Raw genomic sequence first — 26750 nt, forward strand, 5'->3', positions numbered from 1 at the left:
AGGTAAGAATATAGCAGATGAGATTTGAAGTCTCCATTTTGGAAAAAGCTAGGAAATCTATTTTAGGTATATTCCAAGGGGCCTATGGATTTACTAATTATTTTCCTGAGTCTGACAACAGCTAGCATGCACATGATCTAAGAGTATTGTTTGGGAAGATGGTGTCTGATTTGAGAATAGGGCTAGAAAGAAGACTTATGTCATATTAGGTCCAAGTATCTTCTACATTTTGGGAATAGAGTTTAATGATGAGTTTCTTTATTGTTGCTGGAATGTCCTCACTGTATGCTGAACTTTTCAGATAGAAACAGAGTCAGTGGGGAGCAGGTGGTAGTGTAGCAGGTTAAGCGCACATGGTGCAAAGCGCAAGGACTGGCCTAAGGATCCCAGTTTGAGCCCCCGTCTCCCCACCTATGGGGGGAGGTTGCTTCACAAGAGGTGAAGCAGATCTGCAGTTGTCTATATTCCTCTCCTTCTCTCTGTCTTGCCCTCCTCTTTCAGTTTCTCTCTGTCCTGTCCAACAACAATAGAAGTACCAACAATCACAGTAACAATAACAACAAGGGCAACAAAATGGGTAAAATGTCCTCTAGGATCAGTGGACTTGTAGTGCAGGCACCGAGCCCCAGCAATAACCATGGAGGCAATAACAAAACAAAACAAAACAAAACAAAACAAAACAAAACAAAACAGTCAGTGGGAGAGAGAGAAAGAAGACACCATAGCAGTGAACTTTTCCCTGTCCAGTGCCTATGAAGTTCTAACCTGAGCTATGGTTCTTAGATGATGTACCTAATGAGATTAAGTCTCATTGATCAAATTACTTATTTTTTAAATGCAAAACTTTTACTAGGCTGCCTCCAAGAGATAATAAGATGATGAATACATTTATTACGTATATAATTATTTATGGTAGATATTTTGCTGGAGAAGAGGTAACATTGATCGAATGCATTATTCAATTTCTAATAGTAAACATTAATTTCTACTGGCCATGGTACCACGAATTGAGAATACAAAATTCATCTTTTATCCTTGATTAACGTATAACACAATATATTTTAGTCACAAAGAAAGTTCAATTCAGTCTTGGAATACTGTTAGGAAATTTCAACATTTCATTAATCCTGCTCACATAATCCAGAGAGGTGAATTTTACAGTTTCTTTTTTCTTTTTCCTTCTTTCTTTCCTTTTTTTTTTTTTTTTTTCTCAAACAGGTGAAAATACTGGTTTAGCCCGGCTCCAAGGTCCATGTTTTTTTTTGTGTGTGTTTGTTTGTTTGTTTTTTTCCCTTCCCATGAATCCACAGAGTGAGATTTACTTTGATCACAATCACATGCAATCCCCTTTCAGCCACCTATGACAGCCTGGCAGGTTTATTTTTGTAGGCTCAACCCAATGATTACGTAGGGAAGCACATTCTTGAGTTATAAAGAAGAACTGGTGAAAAGAGATCATCCAGGTGTGAAATGGGAGTTCTGAGCTTGCTTTCCTGGTTTATTGCTGCTCAATTGTGTGTGCACCACTGTTCATTAAAGTGTTTTAAGTATCTTCGTTGGGCTACAATAACATTGATTCTTTCTTTCTTCTCTATTTCAGGTATGGAAAAATTGTATCCACAAAGGCAATTCTTGACAAAAACACGAATCAGTGCAAAGGTATGTGTAAGTTGATCTATACCCTGGCTCTTGGCTATGCTGTTTGAGTGACAGCTCCTCCATGGGCCACATCCAGTCACCAGCTATGCAACGATCACTATGTACAGTGTATGGCAAGCCTGTTTAATGATTCTGAGGCTTTGATGACTTATATTTCGAGTAACATTGCTCATTAATTTTCTTTCCATTAACAAACAAAATGAGAATCACAAATCAGAACAAGTATCAAATTGCTTCAGCTCAAAACTAAATTACCTCCTAACAACTTTGGGTTGTCTGATTTGAATGATATCATCAGTGATGCAAATTGATTTCCTATATAAAAATGAGGAACTCTGGGGAACACTTTCTCATGCAAAACACATTTTAGTTTCTCTGTTTTTGTTTGTTAGTTAGCTTGTTTTTATTTTGTCTTTTGTTTAAAGCTCTAGCAACATTGTTGACAGGGATTGAATTTGCTGATGGGGCCATTGTTTCTTTTTTGTTTCCCCTTTTGTTGCCCCCCCTTTTTTTATCGTTGGTGTGGTTATTATTGTTGTTGCTATTGATGTCGTTGTTGGATAGGAAAGAGAAAAATGGAAAGAGGAGGGAAGACAGATAGGGGGAGAGAAAGACAGACACCTGCAGATTTGCTTCACCACCTGTGAAGCAAGCCCCTGCAAGGGCTCAGCCAGGATCCTTCAGCTGGTCCTTGTGCTTCGTGCCATGTGCACTTACCCACTGCACTATTGCCCGGCGGGCCCTGGCAGCCCATTGTTTCTAAGCTCCTGCTGTAACAGTCTCATGGGAATCTCAGTGTTGCCATAGTATGAAGTCTTCTTCTCCCATCCCATCCCCACCAAATCGGTAAATGTTTCTGAAGTCATTTGACTGTATCTATGGCTTAAGTGTTTTCATTGTGTTTGGGTATCTCATATTCTTTTAAGGGTTTCATATAGTTATTTGTCAAGTCTATCTTGTCTTTCTTGTATGACTCGGTTCTAATTAGAGTTCTTCTCATGACATGTTTTTGATGCTCTTCTAATCAGTCTTTGTTGTAATGCTGCAAGCAACTTTTATAGAAACCAATGTTACATTTAACAGTTTACCAATTTTATACAAGTAAAGTTGCTCACATATTAAATAGAATGCACGTAATTGTTAGGAAGAAACACTTCTGTATTCCAAATATATACTACTTATTTGGGTTATACTGTACAGGTTCAGTTCAGTAATTAACAAAAATAGTTCATGTCTCCTTTAAGAGTACCTATGCTCTAAGTACATAGACACTACGAAACAAAGAAAAATATGTAATATTTTTGTCATCAAGTAGTTCAATTTTCAGTTAAAATGAAAACCACCAAAAGTAATAATGACAAGTTTTTTTCAAAAAAATTCTATTACACTTTTCAAGATTGGTAAATGCATGCTGTGCATATAAAAGTATAACATAGATACCTATAATAAGCGAAATAAAGTTATTGTGAAAAATAGAATATTGAAAGGTTCTATTGAGTAATGAAGCTTATAAAGTAAAGAAGAATGGGAATGGAAAAGAATTATGCTCAGAAGAAAAAATATAGGGAGCCTGGTGGTGGTACACCTGCCTGAATGCGTGTCACAGTGCACAAGGACCAGGTTCAAGCCCCTGGTCCCCACCTGCAGGGGGAAATCTTCACAAGTTGGGAAGCAGGGCTGCAGGTGTCTCTCTGTCTCTTTTCTTCTCTCTATCCCCCTTCCTTTAGGTTTCTGGCTGTCTCTATCCAATAAATAAATATAATAAAAATTAAAAGAAAAAATTAGAATGTAACTGAGCAGGCCCACAGGAGCAATTATTATTATTATTATTATATTTGACTGTAAAATTCCAGTGGTGCCGAGGATGTCTTATCTCACCCTTCCACCCCTTGTATCTTCTTCCCCTCCTTCTCTGCCTCTCTCTTTTATCAAAAAAAAAAAAAAAAAAAAAGTTGGCCTAAAGTGGTGAAGCACTGGAGGGGATGAGGACACACACACACACACACACACAGGCAAGAGAAAGGAAAGGCTACAAGGGAATTTTCCCCTCAGAGCCAGTTATGATCAGAAAGATTGCAAATTTAAATCAGTTTGCATAAAGATTCTGTTTTCTCAACTAGCAAACATTATAATGTGCAGTTTATACAGTGCTGGGTTCTTTGAAACTGATTTCCCCATTCTTGATTAGCAACAAGCTAAATTAGTAGAGCTTCTTAAGATAGTATGGAAAAATCAACAAAAGGCATACTGTTTGTATTTGTAATTCCATCAAGAAAACCGTTCCAAATATTTTAATCAAATATTTAACAAGGCATGTGTACCTTGAGCAACTTTTAATTCTTTTTTTTTTTTTTTTTAATTTTTTATTTAAGAAAGGATTAGTGAACAAAAGCATAAGGTAGGAGGGGTACAACTCCACACAATTCCCAACACCCAATCCCCATAACCCACCCCCTCCCCTGATAGCTTTCCCATTCTCTATCCCTCTGGGAGCATGGACTCAGGGTCGTTGAGGGATGCAGAAGGTAGAAGGTCTGGCTTCTGTAATTGCTTCCCCGCTGAACATGGGCGTTGACTGGTCGGTCCATACCCCCAGTCTGCCTCTCTCTTTCCCTAGTAGGGTGTGACTCTGGGGAAGCTGAGCTCCAGGACACATTGGTGGGGTCTTCAATCCAGCATCCTAGCCAGCCTAGCCAGCATCCTGGTGGCATCTGGAACCTGGTGATTGAAAAGAGAGTTAACATATGAAGCCAAACAATTTGTTGAGCAATCATGGATCCCAAGCTTGGAATAGTGGAGAGGAAGTGTTAGGGAGGTACTCACTGCAAACTCTAGTGTAGTCCTGCTTTCAGGTATATATTTTGCAGTAGTTTATGGATACGTGTGCACATAAACTCTCTCTCACAGAAACTGGTGTATATCTAGGTTATGGGACTTTGTTGGAAAGTGAACTACCTGAGATGAAATTAGAGTGTACTATTAAAGGAAAGGTCTCACCCGAGTAATGAAGCTGAAGGGTTGTCATTCCACACGTGAAGTCTCTGGATACATTCTGGGGTGAAGCATGTTGAGGTAGCAATCGTTGCTTTGGTTAGTTTGTGATCGGCAGATGCAATGTTGTTTGGTTTGGATTGGGAGATGCATACGGGAAAGTGGGCCCTATCCAAGGGTTCCAGGACTGGGGGAAGTAGGGGCTCTATAGTGAAGATGTGAGGTTCCTGCTGTCTTAGGGTTCAAAAAGACAATCGATAGTTAATATTATCATCACATTATTTGTTAATTGGGTTAACTTTGAAAAGTCCCTTTGTTATGGTTTCCTGGACAGTACCCAGTATCTTGTATATAGCTGTGCTATTGGAAGCTTCTAATCTACTTGGTCTAGGCTTTTGAGAGAGTCCGCATATCAAATACATAGCCTATATATTAAAAAGATTCAGTTTGTCTTTTGAGAAACTTTGAGACATACAATTGATTTCCCCCTCTCATATTAATTAACTACTGATTTATATGTCTACATTTTGCTAGGAGTGTACATAAACACCATTCCCACCACCAAAGGACTGTGACCCATCCCTCCCGCCCACTTCCACCCCCCACTGGCCCAGGAAGCTACATGCCTACCCCTCACCACTGGGTTTTTACTTTGGTGCCCTACTTACAATTTGATCAGGTCCTGCTTTTAGTTTCCCTTTCAGATCTTCTTAGTCAGCTTCTGTTGATGAGTGGGATCATCCCATACTCATCTTTATCTTTCTGACTTAATTCACTTAACATAATTCCTTCTAGCTCTGTCCAAGATGGGTCAGAGAAGGTGGGTTCATTGTTCTTGATAGCTGCATAGTATTCCATTGTGTATATATACCACAGCTTTCTCAGCCACTCATCTGTTGTTGGGCACCTGGGTTGCTTCCAGGTTTTAGCTATTATGAATTGTGCTGCTATGAACATAGGAGTACACACCTCTTTTTGGTTGGGTGTTATGGAGTCCTTGGGGTATAACCCCAGGAGAGGAATTATTGGGTCATATGGAAGGTCCATGTCTAGCCTTCTGAGAGTTTTCCAGACTGCTCTCCACAGAGGCTGTACCAATTTACATTCCCACCAGCAATGTAAAAGGGTTCCTCTGTCCCCACATCCTCTCCAGCATTTGTTGCTGCTGTCCTTTTTGATGTATGCCATTCTTACAGGAGTGAGGTGGTATCTTAGTGTTGTCTTGATTTGCATTTCTCTGATAATCAGTGACCTAGAGCAGTTTTTCATATGTTTGTTAGCCTTTTGGATCTCCTCTGTGGTGAATGTTTTGTTCATTTCCTCTGCCCATTTTTGGATGGGGTCATTTGCTTTTTTGCGGCTGAGTTTGCTGAGCTCTTTATATATTTTGGTGATTAGTTTCTTGTCTGATGTCTGGCATGTGAAGATCTTCTCCCATTCTGTGAGGGGTCTCTCTGTTTGTTTAATAGTTTCTTTGGATGTGCAGAAGCTTTTCAATTTGATGTAGTCCCATTGGTTTGTTTCTGCTTTGGTCTTCCTTGCAATTGGGTTTGATTCATCAAAGATGTCCTTGAGGTGTATGTGGGAAAGTGTTTTACCAATGTTTTCCTCTAAGTATTTGATTGTTTCTGGTCTGACATCTAGGTCTTTGATCCATTTGGAGTTGATTTTTGTTTCTGGTGAGATAAAGTGGTTCAATTTCATTCTTCTGCATGTTTCAACCCAGTTTTCCCAGCACCATTTATTGAAGAGAGCCTCCTTTTTCCATTTAATCCTTTGGGCCCCCTTATCAAAGATTAGATGCCCATAGGTGTTGGGATTTACTTCTGAGCTTTCAATTCTGTTCCACTGGTCTGTATACCTATTTTTGTTCCAGTACCATGCTGTTTTGATGATGATGGCTTTATAATATAGTTTAAGGTCTGGGAGTGTGATGCCTCCATTTCTGTTTCTTTTCCTTAAGATGGTTTTGGCAATTCTAGGTGTTTTCAGGTTCCAGATAAATGATTGTAGCGTTTGTTCTATTCTCTTAAAGAAGCCTGGTGGAACTTTGATGGGTATTGCATTAAATTTGTATATGGCTCTGGGGAGAATATTCATTTTGATGATATTTATTCTTCCAATCCATGAGCATGGGATATCTTTCCATTTCTTGGTATCAGTTTCTATCTCCTTGAGTAGCGACTCATAGTTTTCAGTATACAAGTCTTTCACTTCTTTGGTCAACTTTATTCCTAGGTATTTGATTGATTTTGCTGAAACAGTAAATGGGAGTGATTTCTGGATGTCTTCTTCTTCAGATTTAGTGTTTGCATAAAGAAATGCCACTGATTTTTGTACATTGATTTTGTAGCCTGATACCTTGCTATATTGCCTAACAACTTCCAGTAATTTTCTACTGGATTCTTTAGGTCTTTCTATGTATACTATCATATCATCTGCAAATAGTGAGAGCTTGACTTCTTCCCTTCCAATCTGTATCCCTTTGATTTCTTTCTCTTGCCTGATTGCTATGGCAAGAACTTCCAATACTATGTTGAAGAGTAACGGTGACAGTGGACAGCCCTGTCTAGTCCCCGATCTGAGGGGGAATGCTTTCAGCTTCTCTCCATTGAGTATGATGTTGGCTGTAGGTTTGCTATATATAGACTCCACTATCTTGAGGAATTTCCCATCTATTCCCATTTTCTGTAGAGTTTTGAGCATGAATGGGTGTTGAATTTTGTCAAAGGCTTTCTCTGCATCTATTGAGATAATCATGTGGCTTTTGGCTTTGCTTTTATTGATGTGATGAATGACATTGATTGATTTACGGATGTTGAACCAGCCTTGCATTCCTGGGATGAATCCCACTTGGTCATGATGAACAATCTTTTTGATGTGTTGCTGTATCCGGTTGGCCAAGATCTTGTTTAATATTTTGGCATCTATGTTCATCAGAGATATTGGTCTGTAGTTTTCCTTTTTTGTTCTGTCCCTATCAGCTTTTGGTATCAGGGTGATGTTGGCTTCATAAAAGGTGGAAGGGAGTATTCCTGTTTCTTCAATCTTATGGAATAGCTTAAGAAGTATGGGTATTAACTGTTTCCTGAAAGTTTTGTAGAATTTATTTGTGAAGCCATCTGGTCCAGGACTTTTGTTGTTGGGGAGATTCTTAATAACGGTTTCAATTTCTTTGTCTGTGATTGGTGCATTTAGATTTTGTAGTTCTTCTTGGTTCAGTTTTGGAAGTGCATAGGTTTCTAGGAATTGTTGGCATATAGCTTGGTGGCATATAGTTCTTTATAGAAGTTTCGCAGAATTCTCTGGATTTCTGTGGTGTCAGTTGTGATATCTCCTGCATCGTTTACAATTCTATTAATTTGAGTCTTCTCTCTTTTTTGTTTGGTGAGTCTGGCTAGGGGTTTGTCAATTTTGTTTAATCTTTCAAAGAACCAACATTTGGCTTCATTGATCTTTTGTATGGTTCTTTTATTTTCGATGTTGTTTATTTCTGCTCTAACTTTAGTGATTTCTGTCCTTCTGGTTGCTTTAGGGTTCCTTTGTTCCTCTTCCTCTAAGTCCTTGAGGTGTCTAGTAAGGTCGTTCATTTGGGCTTCTTCTTGGTGTTTAATATGTGATTGTATGGCTATAAGTTTCCCTCTCAGTACTGCTTTCGCTGTGTCCCAAATATTTTGATAGGTTGTGTCTTCATTTTCATTAGTTTCCAGGAACATTTGAATTTCCTGTTTGAGTGAGTCTCTGACCCAGTGGTTCTTAAGGAGCATGTTGTTTAGTTTCCAAATTCTATGTCTTTTAATAATTTTCCGTTTGTTGTTAAAAGTTAGTTTTACTCCGCTGTGGTCTGAGAAGATACTTGGGATGATTTCAATGCTCTTGAATTTATTGATGCTGTCTTTGTGGCCTAACATGTGGTCTATCCTTGAGTATGTGTTATGTGGATTTGAAAAGAAGGTGTATTCCAGTTTTTTTGGGTGGAGGAGTCTGAAAATGTCCAAGAGGTCTAGTCTGTCAATCTCTTCATTCAATTCTCTTGTATCTTTATTGGTTCTCTGCTTTGTTGATCTGTCTAAGTGTGAGAGTGGGGTATTGAAGTCTCCCACTATTATTGTATTACTATTGATGTATTTTTGAAATTCTTTCAGTAGGTGTTTAATGTATTTAGATGGTCCCTCGTTGGGTGCATAGATGTTAATAATTGTTAAGTCTTCTTGGCTGATTGATCCTCTAATCATTATGTAATGTCCTTGCCTATCTTTTATTACTTTATTTAATTTAAAATCTATCGTGTCTGAGATGAGAATGGCTGTTCCTGCCCTTTTTTGTGGACCGTTAGCCTGTATGATAGTTTTCCATCCTTTCACTTTAAGTCTGTGTTTATCTTGTTGTGACAGATGGGATTCTTGCAAGCAGCATATGGTTGGGTTATGTTTTCTGATCCATCCCCCCACCCTGTGCCTTTTGATGGGTGAGTTTAAGCCATTGACATTTATTGATATTATGGATTTAATGTATTGTAGTGCCATTGTTCTAAAAAACGATTTGTTTACTCTGATATATTACAAGTATTATAGTGATGTTCTTGTTTATAAGAGGTCTTTTAGTACCTCTTTCAGGGCCGGCTTGGTGATAGTTGCCTCCTTTAACTGTTGTTTGTCTAAGAAGGTTTTGATCCCTCCGTCTAGCTTGAATGAAAGTCTAGCAGGATATATTATCCTTGGTTGAAACCCTTTTTCATTCAGGGCTCGATAGATATCTTGCCACTCCCTTCTGGCTTTTAGAGTTTGAGTGGAGAAATCTGCAGAAAGTCTTATGGGTTTTCCCCTGTATGTGACTTTTTGTTTCTCTCTTGCAGCTTTTAGGATCCTTTCTTTATCCTTACTTCTTCTCATTGTGACTATGATGTGTCTTGGTGTTTTCAGGTCTGGGTTGATTCTGTTTGGTACTCTCTGGGCCTCTTGCACCTTGATATCCTTTCTGTTATTCAGGTCTGGGAAATTTTCTTGTATTATTTCCTCTAGAATGTTTGCTTCCCCTTCCTCTCTTTCTTCCTCTGGCAGGCCAATTATACGAATGTTACTTCTTTTGAGATCATCCCATATGTCTCTGTTGTTGTTTTCAGTGTCTCTCAATCTCTTTTTAAGCTCTTTCACCTCTTTCTTAGTTTTCTCTAACTCATCCTCTGTCTGACTAATTCTGTTTTCTGCTTCTGTTAGTCTGCTTTCCCTTGCCTCAGCTTCTTTCTTCATTATAGCTATTTCAGCTTTCAGTTCTCTAATTGTCTCAAGATAATCAGTATTTTCCTTGGGTGTCTCAACTGTTGTTTCCCTAATACTGCCATTCCTTTCCTCCAATGTTGTTTTCATTTCTGTGATTAATAAGTTTTGCTTGCATACTTTTCTTATCTATGGTTACTTCTGACTGATTTATGGTTTCTTCTGGGCTCTTGTCTTCATTCATTGGGGTAGCAGTTTTATTTGTTTTTAATCTACCCATTTTTTTTATTTATGTGTTTCTCTCTTTTTTTTTTTTTTAATGCTCTGTTGTTCCTCAGTTGTTGTGTTTTGAGCACAAGTAACACTGTACTAAATACCTTTATGACAATTGCACTCACCAACCTCCGGAATTACAGTAGCAACTGAAGTAAGTATTGAAGGAGTTTAATCATTACCAGTTAGCCAAACAATTTCTCCAGTCCGTGAAAAAATAGTAACCAAATCCCAGTGAAGAAAGAGAAAAGAAAGAGAGGATAGCAAGAATAGACAGTTATGAAAATCTACTATCCAGTGTATATTCTAGGGTAACAAGAGTGTAAAGGGAACTAGAGCAGAGATACACACATAGAGAGTCCACTCTGGGTCAGATTTCTTCCCCAAAGTAATTCACAAATTCAGAAAGGCAAAGAAGAAAGAAGTGTATGACAAGATAAAAAAAAAATAATAATAATAAAAAATTTAAAAAAAGAGATAGAGAGAGATAAGAGAGAGAAAAGGGAGAATATAAGAAGAAGGGTTGTAATTAAAGAGCAGTGCGAGGAACTTCCCAAATGTGTTATCAGTGAGTTTAAAAAAAAAAAAAAAAAACCCTGTTTGGTGGTATGGGGTATCCTGCTAGTAGCTGGTCCCAGGCACTGCTTATGGTGGGGGGGGGGGGGGGAGCGGCGGGAAGGATGTATGCTTGAAAATTAAAAGGAAGAAAAAAGAATTTTTTTCCCCTACTCTAATTCTTAACCCAAATTAAGTTATAGACAGCTCTTTGGTATGACTGCTGTGGCCCCTTATTGGCTGGCCTGCTAAAGGCAGAAAATCCTATTGTTTACACGAGATGTGTCCGGAGCTCAAAGGCTAGCCACTTCTCCTTTGTCCGCCATCTTCCGGGAAACCCCCCCCTCCAGACTTTTTTAAAGGATTTCTCAAAAATGAAAACTAGCTCCAAATCCTTTGATCCAATGAGAGCTATACTCAAGAAGTCTTTGGATCTGCTCTCAGGGTCACGGTGGACCCTGGATTCTCCCAAGAGGAAGCCCCCGAGCTAAAGTGCTCTCTCCGGGTCCTCTGCCCGCCGCGCTCTGCAACCGGCGGAGGAGCCGCCTTCCTGGGCGGGCGGAGGACAATGCCCGGCGCACTCTCCTTGCCCGGCGCCCTGGGAATTCTGGAGCCCCGCTAGTCCGTGTCACCTTTACTCTAATTCTTAACCCAAATTAAATTGTACCCACTCTTTGGTGTCACCCCTTATTAACTGGCCTGCTAAAGGCAGAAAATCCTACCGTTGCCGACGATGCCGTCAGAGCGCTCGCTGCCAGCAACTTCTCAGGCCGCCATCTTCCTCTCCCTCCTGCAACTTTTAATTCTTAATACTAGGAAAAGCAGATGAAACATTCAAATTGCTTGTGGGGAATGCACAGCAGTTATATAACCCTTAAAATTATATTCATATGTACTGGATCTTCTAATGAGACAAGTATCAAAGAATATGAAAGGGTGCTCTGTCTAAACATCTGGGCATCAGCATCATATATGATTTTGTCTGTGGTAGAAACAGCCCAGTTTGAGTACTGTCTCTTTTGTTGGTAGTTGGGTGACCTTTGATGAATCTCTCAACCTTTCACCTTGATTTTTCTCATCTGTAGAATGGTAGTAATTATAGGGCAGCCTTGGTGACTAGATGACTAAGCAAGTGCATAGACAATACACAATTATACTTCATGTTGACTGTTATATAAAGTTATGGTGGTATTAAGAAAAATAGAAAATGAGTTAGAGTGATGAAAATATGGGTGGTATATTATTATTATATTCATGTTTCTCCAGTTTTGGTTTAGTATATTTCTAGGCAACAAAAGAAAACAAACAAACTAAGCCAGTTTCAATTATATTTTGGTTGCTCTGTCCATGAAACCCAAATAGAATATAACTGCTTTTGATATATTTTTGTGAAGTAATAACAGATGAAAATAAAAATGAATGAGACATTTATGCCTTTCTTCTTTCAATAATAGGAAGGAATTGAGTTATTGATCATTGTTTCCTTCGAGAATGATAAGCAAATGGTGTTGAGGGCTTCCTTCTCTTTTCTTTCTCATAACCACTACGAACATGGAAGCTCTCATGGGAAAACACAAATTGGGTCTGATCTACTTTGAGACACTGATTTCTGAATCATTTGCAACTTTGCCTTCAGATTTAAGCTGTGCAATTAAACGTAAATGTGAAGACAAGGATTATTTATGTTTGCTTCTGAAGATATGATATGAATTTACTTTTTCATGAGCTGTTGCACATGTAGCATATTATATGCAAGTTAGTGTTTAGTGAGGTATAAGAAAATACATGCACTACAGTCCTCAGAGATGAAAAGGAGAGGCATCAGTATTCACTCTGATACGTTAAGCCAACAGATTTTTACTCTATCTTAGCATCTCAATGGCTTTGGTTTGTTCCTGCATCCTATCCACACCCTTCAAGTTAGGTACAGTAGGCATATCTAGATAAATATACTCCCTGTTCCGGAAGGGGTCATGGGGAACTCTTTGAACATAACCTCTCATTTTTAAGATTGTTCTTTCTTGGGTGGTGACTACATTTGGCAGTTTTCATCCTATATGATATAGCAACATAAAACTAAACAGTCACCATCAAGCTACGATGACCAGAAATTGCTGAACAAAGTCAGCAACGGTTCCAGATGAAAAATAATGAGAAACAGACTACAGTTCAATCAAATACTCAAACACACAGACCAAGTAAGAGCTGCTGTACAAATCGCAGAGATTTGTGCTGCTTTTTGTTTACTTCCTCATGTGTTTTCCTCCTGGGCTTGATGCATTTGCTAATTTAAAAATTGGGGGCCAGACGGTAGCGCTGAAGGTTAAACGGACCTCAAGGACCTGAAAAGGATCCAGTTGGAGTCTTGGCTCCTCAACTGGAGGGGGGGGGGGGGTCGCTTCATAAGCAGTGAAGCAAGTCTGTAGGTGTCTATCTTTCTCTGCCCCTCTTTATCTTTCCCTCCTCTTTCGATTTCTCTCTGTCCTATTCAACAGTAACAACAAGAACAACAAAAATTGGGGGAAAAATGGCCTCCAGGAGCAGTGGATTTGTAGTACAGGCACCGAGACCCAGAGATAACCCAGGAGGAAAAAAAAATCTGAGTAAATTAGATGAAAGAAAACAAGATGTAAATTGTCAATTGACTGCCTGTTTTTTTTCCTTTTAATCTATTTTTTTTTCTGTCATTGCACCTACATATGAACAACCTTATTTTATTTTATTTTTTTCAGACAAAGGTATGTGTTCAGCACCTAGTGAATGAGTAATGGATATTCCATAGAAAGTTTCCATGCCAAATAGCCATAGGATCTGAGTACCCAATGTGTGCCAAACATACCAACTTCTAAGAGTTTAAAATATTCTCTCTGCCATTATTGTTACAGGTTGATTGAATTATAATTATGGAATCTTATATTGGCTTTACCATTTCACTTCAGCCCATAAAACCAAAGTTAAATATAAGTATTCAGAGGTTTTGAAATAATCTATAAAGGGTATCTTTAATTTTTTATTGAATGAAATTTAAAAGAAAAGTCATTTCTTCTTTTAGAGAAATAACTGCAAACTCTTCTCAGTTTATAGAAAGAGATAGGACCCACCTACATTATTTTAGGGAAATGAATGAATAAATTCACTTATCTTGTTCTGGGCTCATGGCTATTTTCAATATCTTTTAAAAAAGATTTATGTATTATTGATATTAAGTTGTTTTGTGATAGGAGAGAGAGAGAAGGAGAGAGAGAAAGAGATAGAGAGAGAGAAAGAGAGAGAGAGAGAGTCCCCCAACTGGGTGGTAGTGCACCTGGTGGAGCTCACATATTACAATGCACAAGGACCAGGGTTTCAGCTCCGGTCCCCACCTGCAGGGAAAAGCTTTGTGAATGGTGAAGCAGTGTTGCAGGTGTCTCTGTCTCTTTCCCTCTCTGTCACCCCCTACCCTCTCAATTTCTGGCAGTCTCTATCCATTAAATAAATGAAGATAATAAACCAATTTTAAAAAAGAGAGACACTGAAATCAAAGCACTACTCAGTTTAACACATGGCAGTGATAAGGATTGAACCTTCTGGGCTTCTGGGAACTTAGGTACACAGCCTGTGCTCATAATGTTGACCTATCTCCCCAGCCTCACTTGTACTTCTTTATTTGTTTGCTCTTTTTGCTGTCCTGAAGTTCCACAGATAGAAAGAGAAATAAAGGCAGAGAGACCCACAGAGAAAAATACAGTAACTCTGAAGCTTCCTTCATTGTGGTAGCAGTCAGGTTCAAACCTCTGTTGCAGCTGTGGCAAAGCAGGTCATCGTCTAGGTAAGCTAATTTACTGGCCCTAAGCATTTTGAAATTATTTCTGTGTAGCTAAATACAAGACCACATGCTTGGACAATTTTAGAATTAACTTGATATTTTTTTCCCTTTCTTCCTCACTATTCTGTAAAGTAGTATTTAATAGCACGTGAAGAAAGGACACTTCTAAAGTACACCACATGAACCTGGAGGGAGGAATGGATATTGTATTTTGTCATAGTTCTAGGTAAAGTCATTACAGGGTGTGAAGTAGTCACCACCTATGGATCAGTCCCAGTAAGTGAAGCTGATACATACTAGAGTGAAATGCATACATGTAAATGAAACTGCTTGGCGTCTGGAAAAATAGCATACTTACCCAGGGATTCTCCCCATGGAAACAAAGCAAGTAAGGAAGAAGATAAACATCATGAAAAGCCTCTTTTACAGCATCTTTCTCAAAATAAGTCTAAACTAAAATAAATGCTCTGTGAAATGTATGTGTCTGAGGGATTGCAGTTTTCCCAGTGTAGACACCTCCCCCAGGAGGGCTCACAGTCTATTGAGCAAGAAACCCATGAAGCAAAATGACCTGAAAATACATTTATTCAAGATTTTACAATAATGGGATTAGGTTACTGAGGCAGAGACTCTCACGTCGATATATGCAATCTCATCTGAATACAAGTTGTGTTACATCTCCCTGAATGTTGTGTGTGTGTGTGTGTGTGTGTGTGTGTATGTGTGTGTGTGTGTGTGTGTATGTGTGTGTGTGTGTGTGTGAAATTTACCTTAATTTTTAGTTTTACTGCTAGTCACATATGGCATATATATCATCACTTTATCATTTTATTAGAGTCATGATGACTTATAGTACAGTAAAGGTAACATTTCTTATCTATGATAAATGTCTTAAGAACACTTTCACCCCCAACTTAGGGTCCTTTACCACCATCATGCACCAGGACTCCAGTATTCTCTCTATCCCTTCTCTTCCCTCCAACTTCCTATCTTTTTTTTTTTTTTTTTTTTTTTTTGGTGCAATACACTCCATCTAGTGCAAGTTCCAGTTTGTATTTTTCTTTTCTGTCCTTTTTTTTTTTTTCTTAAGTTCCACGTCTAGTGAAATCATCCAGTATTAATGATTGTGTTTCACAATTCAGAGAAAAGTTTGTATAGTAACTTTGATGACTTCCATTGAGTGCAAAATGCTTACTCTGAATTGTCTTCTAGATACCTTATATGTGGCATTTTTATTTCTGGATTATTTTTAAGAAACTGAGAATTTTTATAGTCTTATAGCTAGAGTTACAAAAGGATAGCTACTTTGAAGGTAAATGATTCCCCTTTATTTTCTCCAACTTGACAACTACTTCAACTAAAACCATTTCTACTATGAAAAATAATCTTCTCAAATGATTTATTTCTAAAGAAACATTCTGAATATTTAGATTATTTTTCATCAAAATAAATGTTACTGTGTTATAACTTTATAAAGTTTATATATAAATGTAAAATAAAATGTGCACATGTTTTGGAAGCTGTATCATAGCACATTTTTCTAGAAAAGTGTTTTAAGTATTTACTCAGAATTTTCATGAATTATAGTTAATATAGGAACAAAAATTAAAGTTATCTCTAGTCATTAGATAGAGTTAGAAAACTGCTTACTTAAGCATGAATATGCATTTGACAGCATTTAATCCTGTCGCTTACCTCCCTATAATTTGCACACAGGTTATTTTATTCTGTTGAAGAAAGTATTCTTGTCATTTTACAAGTATTTTACAAATAAAATGGTATAATCACACTACTTTGATCCATACTGCAAATATTTTCTTGCTAACCTATAATTTCTAATTTAACATAAATTATCTTGCCCAGATATTTCATTTGCTCTACTTCTTGTCACTTCCAATTTCCCTATTTTTTTTTTTTTGGAGTTTTTCATGTGTTAACATACAAAATAGTGCATCTCTCTCTCCTCTCTCCTCTCGTCTCCCTCTCTCTCTCTCTCTCTCTCTCACACACACACACACACACACACACACACACACACACATACATCAAGGAGTCCGCAATAACTATTTATTTTAAATTTTACCTTCTCATGAAGTTCTCAGAAACAGGGACAGAAAGGAGAAACACAAAGTGAAACTTGTACTGATTGTGCTTCGGTGTAATATAATAACGCAAACAACTCTAGGGAAAAAGGGAAAAGGAGAAAGGAGGGGGGTGGCAAGTGGACTGGAATCTTGGTCTATGATGCTGGAAAGGAATCTAAATGGAAGATGAGGGTGTTTTGCAGACATATGTCACAGGAAGATGATAAATTGTACCAATGTGCCAACAGCTATGTATTGTAAGCTATCAACCCCCCAATAAATGATTTTAAAAAATAGTTCTCAGTAGAATCTTCCCATCCTATCTAAACACATTATAATACTACCTCTGAGTACCGTCTAGGAGAACGATCTTATGTTGTTTCATAGTCCTTTTTTATGATCATTATGAGCCCTTTATTTGGAAGACACTCAAGATTCTGGTAAGACTTATTTTCTACTGTCAAGATATTTCAACACAAGACAGGTCTGAGTGTTTAATTAGATTAAAACAAATGTTACATCAAGGGAAAAAACAAGAACTGGCCAGATACCTGTTCTGTAGGCTGTAAAGGTTTATAAATGTTTCCCTGAGGGGCACAGCAGTGGCACTCGGGGTAAATCATGCTATGCTAGAGAACTTGGGTTCAACCCTCTCAGCCCCATCTCTAGCAGGGAAGTTTGACAAGTGGTAGAGCAGTTCTGCATATGTACCTCGTTTTCTATCTCTGTCTCCATTATTATTTAAAAATAAATAAAATAAAAGGAATAGGAAGTAAGAGAAAATAATAGCTGGATCCAGGTGTTGGCTTTCTGGGTCCAGTGCACACATTACAGTGCACAAAGACCAAGGTTCAAGTCCCTGGTCCCCACCTGCAGGGGGAAACCTTCAAGAGTGCTGAAACAGTATTTCAGGTGTCGCTCTGTCTCTCTGTCTTTCTCCTCTATCTCCCCCTACCCTCTCAGTTTCTCTCTATGTCTATCAATACATACATAAATAAAAATATTTTTTAAAAAAGAGGATATAATAGCCAAAATGGCCACAAAGAGTGGTGAAGTCATGATTTACACACCAAGCTCCAGCAATAACAAGATTGCAACAATATATGTGTGTGTGTGTGTTTCCCTGAGTTATCTTTAAAATTAAGCATTTTAAATAATAATACTTATTTAATTAGCTTAGAATGATCTCTTCTTACTTGTTTGAAAGTACTGATAAAATATGAAACTCATATTTAGTAATACATATCTTAGTAAAGCAAAACATGATGACATACATATACATTTGATATATGAATATGTTCTGTTTACAACACTTATTTAGGCTTAACATATCAAATAAACGTATCAAAATAATGTCCTTTCAAATATAGGGTACTAAAAATACAAGTTTTGATTTGTAGAAAATCCTTCAAGGATTTTCTGAATGAGGTCAATAGAATATTTCTAGATATTATCTGTTTCCTAGATTGGCAAATGCAGTTATTTATACCTAGTATGTAAAATGTCTTTCTTTTATTACTTGGAATCATGTTTGTAATGTGTTTGGCACATACATCAGGTGAATGTTTCTATGGCCTTGTACTTATATTTCTTCTTATAGAAGCCATATTGCTAGAGATCCAACATATATTAAATCATTTAATACAACTGTGAGTAGATTTTAAGTGTTCAAAGAATGTGTATTTCAAGAATTGACATGTGTTTATTGAAACTGGCTTTGGTAATAGCAAAAACATATAAGTACTTAAAGGACATTGCTTTCATATATTTTAGTATTGGCTATATAATAGCCCTCAGGATTTTTCAAGGCCTATAAACTTGATGTCTTTGAGGAAAAACACATTCTGTCACAGTGGCAGGTGGTAGAATTCATTCTAATTGAGTTGGATGGGTCCTGAAAAAAGTAGTTCTTTGTTCACTCTTTGTTATACTGCTCATTCAATAATGTTCCCAAACAAGTTCAAAAGGAAAAAAAAAAAAAAGAAAAAAAAAAGCCTAGAGATTCTTGCTTTCTTAAGTTTTGTAGCTATATCAAACTCCATTTTAAGACTTACTTTTATTTATTTACTTTGGATGTGAAATTGAGAGAGAATGGGGAGATAGAGAGAGAAAGATACCTGAGTGCACAGTAATGCACAGTAATGTGTACACTTGCCCAGGTGTGCCACCCCTCCCATTTTGTTTAAGTCATGGTTAACTATCAGTTAATTTGAGTCCATTTTTCTTAATAAATTACTATCTATCCATATTGTCATTGAAAATGACTATTTTTATTAATGGTAAAGAAATGATAAGGGTGAAATACAAAATAGGGAAAATATTGTGTGTTTTTTTTTTTTAAAGAAAGTCTAGTCAAAAGTTCCAACATGAACAAAAATCACTGCAATTCATACTCTCATTTTGAATCAGTGAAGAACCCCCAAGTGGCATATGTATCCTCATTTATATTTACCATTATATCTGAATGCCTATTTTGTATTAACTATTTATGTATAATTGCCTGTGTGTTAGCCTATACCTGTGTGTATGTGTGTGAGTTTATGTATGTGCATGTAATAGAAACAAAATATTAATTATCCATAAGATTCTTGTACCTCTAAAACATTTCTGAGTTATCATATGATTAGTTTTCTAATATTTTATGTTCTGGCTTAATAATATACAATTTTTGTAAAAATGTCTTGCTGTAATAAAGTCCTTTAATTGTTTGTAACTAAGGAAGTCTCCTCTCTCCATTTCTCTCTGTCCTATCCAACAACAGCTACATCAATAACCACAACAATAATAACTAGAGCAACAAGGGCAACAAAAGGGGAAAAAAAGCAAAAAACAAAACAAAACAAAAAAACAAGGAAGTCTTAGAGTCTTTTTTATTATTACTAAATTTATTTATTTATTCATTTATTCCCTTTTGTTGCCCTTGTTGTTTTATTGTTGTAGTTATTATAGTTGTTATTGATGTCGTCATTGTTGGCTAGGACAGAGAGAAATGGAGAGAGGAGGGGAAAACAGAAAGGGGAAGAGAAAGATAGACACCTGCAGATCTACTTCACCGCCTGTGAAGCGACTCCTCTGCAGGTAGGAAGCCTGGGTTTCAAACCCAGATCCTTAAACCAGTTCTTGCACTTTGCGCCATGTGCGCTTAACCCTCTGCCCTACCGCCCGACTCCTCAGAGGTCTTCTTTTTTTCTCTTTTTCTTCTATTGTCAGAGGATAATTTATTTTATTTATTTTATTTTTGCGTCCAGGGTTATTGCTGGGGCTCTGTGCTTGCACTATGACTCCACTGCTCCTGGAGGCCTTTTTTCTCTTTTGTTACCCTTGCTGTTTATTGTTGTTTGCTTTTATTATTGTTGGATAGGGCATAGAGAAATCGAGAGAGGACAAGAAGTTAGAGATGGGGAGAGAAAGACGGACACCTGCAGACCTGCTTCACTGCTTGTGAAGCGACCTCCTGCACGTAGGAGCCAGAGGATCAAACCAGCATCTTGACCCCAGTCCTTGCGCTTACATTACCACCCTTACGCCACCACATTTACACTACACTACACATGTGTGCTGCACTACCGCCCGGTCCCTGTGAGAGGATAATTTAAAGCAAATAATGAGTTATGCAATTATCTAATGAAAACTTGTTTCAAACATTAGTAGCTTATGTGTGTGTTTGAAATCTCTACGAAAATTTAAAATTTCAACTTTGCATTTAGTTATTTTCATCTATTATTACCTGTTAATATGTACTATTACTATAATTCAGTTCATCCTACTGTTGTCTATTGAGCCAGTACTCCCACTGCCTATGTCTCCAGAATTTTTCTAGTCAATCTTATGGTTCTTTTTAGGTAAATTTAAATAAAAAATAATGTAATTTTTCAGGTAAGATAAATCCAGTTTACAAGTGACCTTCCACTGACAATAAAAAAACTAACACGACAAATGTATTGGTGAAAATATCAGACACCATGGCAAACCAGAGAATAGCTTATCTGCTTGAGTAGAAAGATTTTTCTGTTAACTCATAATCTTTTGCAGCTTCAAGGACTATTAGACCTATCAATGGTCGCCAATATTTTTATTTTGTGTTTTCCATCTGGATTCTTTTAAGTAGAAGAAGTAAACTCTTCAACCTACTTCTCAACACACTAGGTAGGGATAATCAGTCCCTTTCTAAGGAATCCAAACCAAAACAATGAAAACAACCCCAGCAAAGGGTCTGATTCCCATAGCCAAGATCACAGAGGTCCTGTTCATAATTGTGGCAAAGGATCTAAACTTGATGTGAGTGTGTTTTTCTTACAGGCACCTATCATGGGAAGATGAGAAATTGTAACATGTGTCAGTAAACCTTCAACACCCAATAAAATGATTTGGGGGGCTGAAAAAAACACACATCAAACTGGGGAATGAATTTGTAACAAATAAAGAATTTTGACAACCTGGAAAACAAACTGTGGCTAAAGTGGGAGAAAGTGCATGTATATAATTATGCCATGTAATTCAGTCTCCGTCAAATAGTTTAGTGTCTTGTAGGCAAGACGTCTCTTAGAACATTCCTGTAATTCATCAAAAAGACAAATTTGTCTATCAAAGGAATATTATTTGGCAATAGTACTACTTAGAAGTATTTGAGTATGAGCGCTTCTTAGTGGAGCTTGAACCATCCTATTTTCTTGAAATCAGTGCACTTCACTCACTTGAATACCTGCTTGGCACCAGAAATCAGGCATTTATCTTCAGTTTTTAATATCTGTATCATTGTTGATCGAATGGCAGATAACTCAGAGTCATAATTATTATCATCATTATCATTCACTTTTTACTGATCAACCTGATGCTGTTGACTGGCTACGGAAGAAGGGCAAATGCTAGAAGAAGAAGTAAAAGAAAAAAAATCTGAAGCTCTTGAATAAGTTGTTAAATAGCATACAACCGCAAGTTGTATAAGTTGTCAAATAGCATCTAAACAGAACTCTTTATAAGATTAACTTACCATTATTTGTTAGTTTTTCTTTGAAAAGAAACCCCATAAAACTAGCAGTTAATGCTCCTGGATATTATTAATAATGAGCAACACAAGCACCATGTCTTGAGTGTGTATGAAGGCAGACAGTTTGAAAGAAGTATGCAGTAGTTCTTATCCAGCTCCTCCCATCCCACCATATTGATTGGGAATCTTAGTTATGTTCTATAACTTAGAATAGATATAAAAAGTGGGCAGTGCTTGCTTTGAAAACAGGGCACATGTTGAGGGATTTTTACAATTTTATTCTCTTTGTGGTATGTGTGAATATATGTGTATCTATATTTGTGTTTAGAGTAAATTTAGTTTTTGTATTTGGAGAATGGTTTTCTGTTGAATTAATTTTTTAAAAAATCCTTTAAAAATATTTTATTTTAAAAGGAGAGAGAAATACAGAGAGGAAGAAACAGAAAGACCAGAGCACTGCTCAGCTCTGGTTTATGGTAGTGCTAGAGACTAAACCTGGAATCTCAGAGCCTCAGGCATGAAAGTCTTTTGCATAAGCATTATGCTATCTCCCCAGCCTTGACATAATTCTTTCACTTAAATTGTATTGACAAATGCATCCCCTCCTATCTAGTTAACTTAAAATTGAGCAACAATTTACTTTATGTGGGGAAAATTAGAGAATTGTGGATACAGGTAGGAAGATATAGTATAATTGATAATTTATCATTCTCATTCTGGGTTCAGAATGAGGTACATAATTCCTTAAGGCTGATGTGGTCATATACCATGTGAAATAACCCAGGTTCAAGCCCCCATTCCCCACCTTGTGAATGAGGGGGCCACTTTACAAGTGGTGAGGCAGTTCTGCAGGTTACTTTCTTTCCTCTGCCTCCCCTGCCCCTCTCAATTTCTATCAAATAAAATTGAAAACAAAAAAAAAAAAAGGGAAAAAATAACCAGCAGGAGAAGTGAAATCTTAGTACCAGCACTGAGCCCCAATTTTAATCCTGGTGGGAAAAAAAATTATGTTTTGAACATTGAAAAGAATTTTTAAAATGTTATATGGACATAAGATCATGAAGAAGCAATGGATCAATGATTTTTCCTTCAAAAATATTATATTGGTTAGTGATCAGTTATTTATAAATAATATTTCTTTTCAAAAGTAAAAAATAGAGCTTAAAATAGATTTTTTCTAAGAAGTATGTATTTAAAAATAATATCCTGAAGCATAATTTAAACATCTAATAATGAAATTATCTAATATTGTTGACTAATTGCTACTCAGCTTCCAAGACACTAATATTAAAGTTAAAAGCAAATTAAATTATTTTGCTGCTTACTACCAAAATATTAAATATTAGGCATTGTAAAAAATGCTGATTATAAGGAATGCTAAATTTTAAATTTCTCTTTTAAAGAGTTTTAAAAAAATTTTTTATAAATTTTTTGCCTCCAGGGTTACATGTGGGGCCCAGTTCCTGCACTATGAATCCACTACTCCTGGAGGCAATTTTTCCCAGTTTTTGTTGTTGTTGTTGCCCTTGTTGCCTATTTGTTTTTGTTGTTATTCTTGCTGTTGTTGTTAGTTAGATAGGACAGAGAGAAATGCAGAGAGGAAGGGAAGACAGAGGGGAAGACAAAGATAGACACCTGCAGACCTACTTCTCTGCTTGTGAAGCAACACCCCTGCATGTGGGGATCTGGGGGCTAGAACTGGGATCCTTACACCAGTCCTTGCACTTCGTGCCCTATGCACTTAACCCGCTGTGCAATGACCCAGCCCTTAAAAAAAACTTTTAAAAGTGCTTACAAGGTTATCTTTTAAAAAAAAAAAAAAGATTATTAATTCAATTATGAATGATAAGTCCATTGTATAAGAGGGGTACAATTCCACATAATTCCCACCACCAATGTTCTGTATCCCACCCCCTCCATTGGAAGCTTTCCTATTCTTTTTTTTTTTAAGTCCAAAGGAAATATATTTTTCCTTCCTTTTTTCATTTTTTAAATTTTTATTTATAAGATGGAAAGATTGACAAGACTATAGGATAAGAGGGGTACATTTGAACACAATTCCTACCACCAGAACTCTGTATCCAATCCCCTCCCTTCAAAGCTTTCCTATTCTTTATCCTTCTGGGAGTATGGACCCAGGGTCATTATGGGGTGCAGAAGGTGGAAGGTCTGGCTTCTGTAATTGCTTCCCCATGGAATATGGGCGTTGGCAGGTGGATCTATACTCCCAGCCCGTCTCTCTCTCTCTCCCTAGTGGGGTAGGATCTGAGGAGGCAGGACTCCAGGACACATTGGTGGGGCCATCTGCCCAGGGAAGTCAGGTTGGCTTCATGATAGCATCTAGAACCTGGTGGCTGAAAAAGAGTTAAGATATAAAGCAGAACAAATGGTTGACTAATCATGCACCTAAAGGCAAGAATATTGCAGATGAAGATTTGGGGTCTCCATTTTGGAAAAAGCTGGTAGGTTTGTTTTAGGTATTTTCCAAGGGGCCCATGATTTTACTAGATTTTGCCTTCGCCTGACATCTGATATGTAGGTGGACCCACGTATTTTCTGGGGAGATGGTGTTACAGTTAGATAAAGAACTAGAAAGCTGGATCAGGGAAGAGTGTAGCTCCCGAGTATGGGAAAGTGTATAAATATTGTTAACTATAAACCCCATCGATTTGAGCTGGGGACCATACTCAGCACAGGAGCCTGTGTAACCTCTGCATCCCTGTAGGTCTGAGCTCCTATTCTGTGGACATAGATAGGAACATTCTAGGCTGCACTCATTTCTGGGGCCCATCTCGAGTGGCAGAATGTGTTAACCCAGCCTAAGAGGCAAGACATTTAACCTTGTGTTGAACTTATATTTTTATTTTTACATATTCCACATCTAAATATTCTTCAGTAGATATTTATGCACAAATCCCGCATTCAGATGTCTGAATCTTCTTATATTTTCTATAAATGTATTTGTATTTTTTAAAAGGCTGGTGTAGGGTTTCACAGCAAACACTCTCTTTGATCTTTCTTTGAGTTCTGTTTGGCTTGTTGCCCATGTTTGTTCATGAGGATCAGGCTAAGACCTCTGAAGAGGCCACTTTATTGCAATCACTTACCTAGGCTCTGTCTTTTTCATTAAATGGTATGCACATAGTTGTGAGGAATGTTTCAAGGTCATTATCTCTTTGATGGACCAAACCTGGAAATAAAGTTATTTGGATTCTAAAAGTATGTTAAAATTTAGTTTAACTTGAATTTGCTGATGAACCAATTCTTTGCTGATGAACACTCAGATGTTTGCTAACATCAGACATTTCTATTCAATCTTTTTTATTTTACTAGCATGTTTATCTCTGGCTTTCAGTGTCTACAGGACTCTATTGTTCCCAAGATTTTTTTTAATTTCTCCTCTCTACACAGGGCAAGAGACAGGTTGAAAGAGACAGAAAGATATGAATAGATATCTTAGCACCTCTCCATTGCTTTTGACGCTTTCCCTCCACAGACACATCCATGAGGTGAGCTGGGGCTTGAACCTGGATGCATGTTCATGATAATTTTGAACTCTATCAGGTGAGTCACCTGTCAGCTACCTTCATCTGTCTTATCTCAAAAAGTGCTTTCCACGTCTACCCAGTTTCCTCTTTTTCAAATTTGCCTTTAACTCTCTTACTCCTAACCATTTTATTCTGTCATTATCTTCTGTTTCCAACACAAAACCTTGTGCTTAGTTTTTGGAACGGCTCTATTTGACTATACCTTAAGTTTTTGACATTATTCTAGAATCTCTTGCCCAAGTAAGAATCAGAGTTTTTATAGCATTTGAATATATTTCTGGAAGCTGAGATTTACCTGAAAATCTGCTTCCAGACATCATTCTTATATATTGTGAAAATTGTCTTACTTTCCTCATCTCACCATGGAATTTAGTTTCTTTTATTGATAGAGTTTTTATAGTTGTATCATAACATAAAAGCAAATGTGTCATATTTGTATCCAAAAACTTATTTTTAGGTTGGAAGTTTATATGATTTTTTCCACATGTCTTAACAAACAGTATTGTTATCCATAGGCATCTCTAAGGATTCTGTGCTTTGGAAACTTCAATATCCTATGGAGCTTGGCATTCATATTTCTTACATTTTTATTTATTTTTTATCTATTGCCACTAGTGTTATCTGTGTTACAAGTGATTTCATTCATACCTTGTTCTCTAAACATTTTGTAGGTGGTTGTGTTCAGAATTTTCAACACTCGTTATCTAATAAGCATGCGTGTGCTGATCCTCTCCAGAAATGCACACTTGGTCATTACATTTAGAAAGGAATCATTTCCCTCTTTCTAGCCAGCAACAGAAATTGATGTTTTTCCCAGGTCACAGAGATGTCTGAACTGGACTGGCTAGCAAGGGGAGAATAGTCTCTTGGGTAGTATGTGTATAATGAAGACTTAGTGGTGTCCTCGGTCCAATGCCCAGCAGCTCACTGAAAGTATGCTGCTTCCCAGGACTTTGTTAAGCCACAAAACATAGACCAATGTATAAATTGTTAATAATTGGTAAAATTATTGATAATTTACTGATGAAACACCAGTGGTGGAAATATCTCTTTTCTATCTATCAGCTTTGGTTAAAAGCAAAAACATTGTCTATAACTGATTACATTTAGAAAGTCATTATATTTTCCAATTCTTTGAGCAAATAAACTCAATTGTGTTTTTATAGAAAAGTGATTATTTAGATGTCAAAAAACTAGACATGTTAGTGTAACATTTGCCTTATATAAATGAAATCTCATACATAAACTAAATGTTCAAAAATGGGAAATGACTGAATTCTGGTTAAGTCAATGGAGTGTTTTACAGCCATTTAAAAATAATTGTGAAAATTCTGAGGCAGCATAGGAAATTAACTGCAGTATGATGTTCACTGAGCAAAAGAGATAGAAAAATCTATCTTTATTCTACTAACATTGAAGCTGAAACATGATATGTGACAACTAAGGATATGTTTGCTATATGTAGTTATTGGTTGATATTTCTTTCTCCAAGACTTAGAACCCTTTGAGGGAGGGTCGGAAATCACGGTATCTTCAAATGCACACCCTGGCACATAATAAGGGTTAAGTATAATCTCACTTAATTCATTGCAAGGTAACATTAAATGTAAGTTACAAAATTATGGGGAAAAT

At 37.1% G+C, this 26750-nt stretch overlaps 1 protein-coding gene across 19 annotated transcripts in view; it reads left to right on the plus strand.

Annotated features, from left to right (window-relative positions):
* Positions 1–26750, plus strand: part of RBMS3 (RNA binding motif single stranded interacting protein 3) — a 1638617-nt gene that overhangs the window by 1062075 nt on the left and 549792 nt on the right. For all 19 annotated transcript variants that reach the window (XM_060180467.1, XM_060180472.1, XM_060180474.1 and 16 more), the window contains one exon: positions 1601–1659. In XM_060180467.1, the coding sequence (XP_060036450.1) occupies positions 1601–1659 (59 nt within the window). The remainder of the gene's footprint in view (positions 1–1600; positions 1660–26750) is intronic.

The sequence above is a fragment of the Erinaceus europaeus genome, chromosome 21 (assembly GCF_950295315.1).
Source record: "Erinaceus europaeus chromosome 21, mEriEur2.1, whole genome shotgun sequence".
Lineage (NCBI taxonomy): Eukaryota > Metazoa > Chordata > Mammalia > Eulipotyphla > Erinaceidae > Erinaceus > Erinaceus europaeus.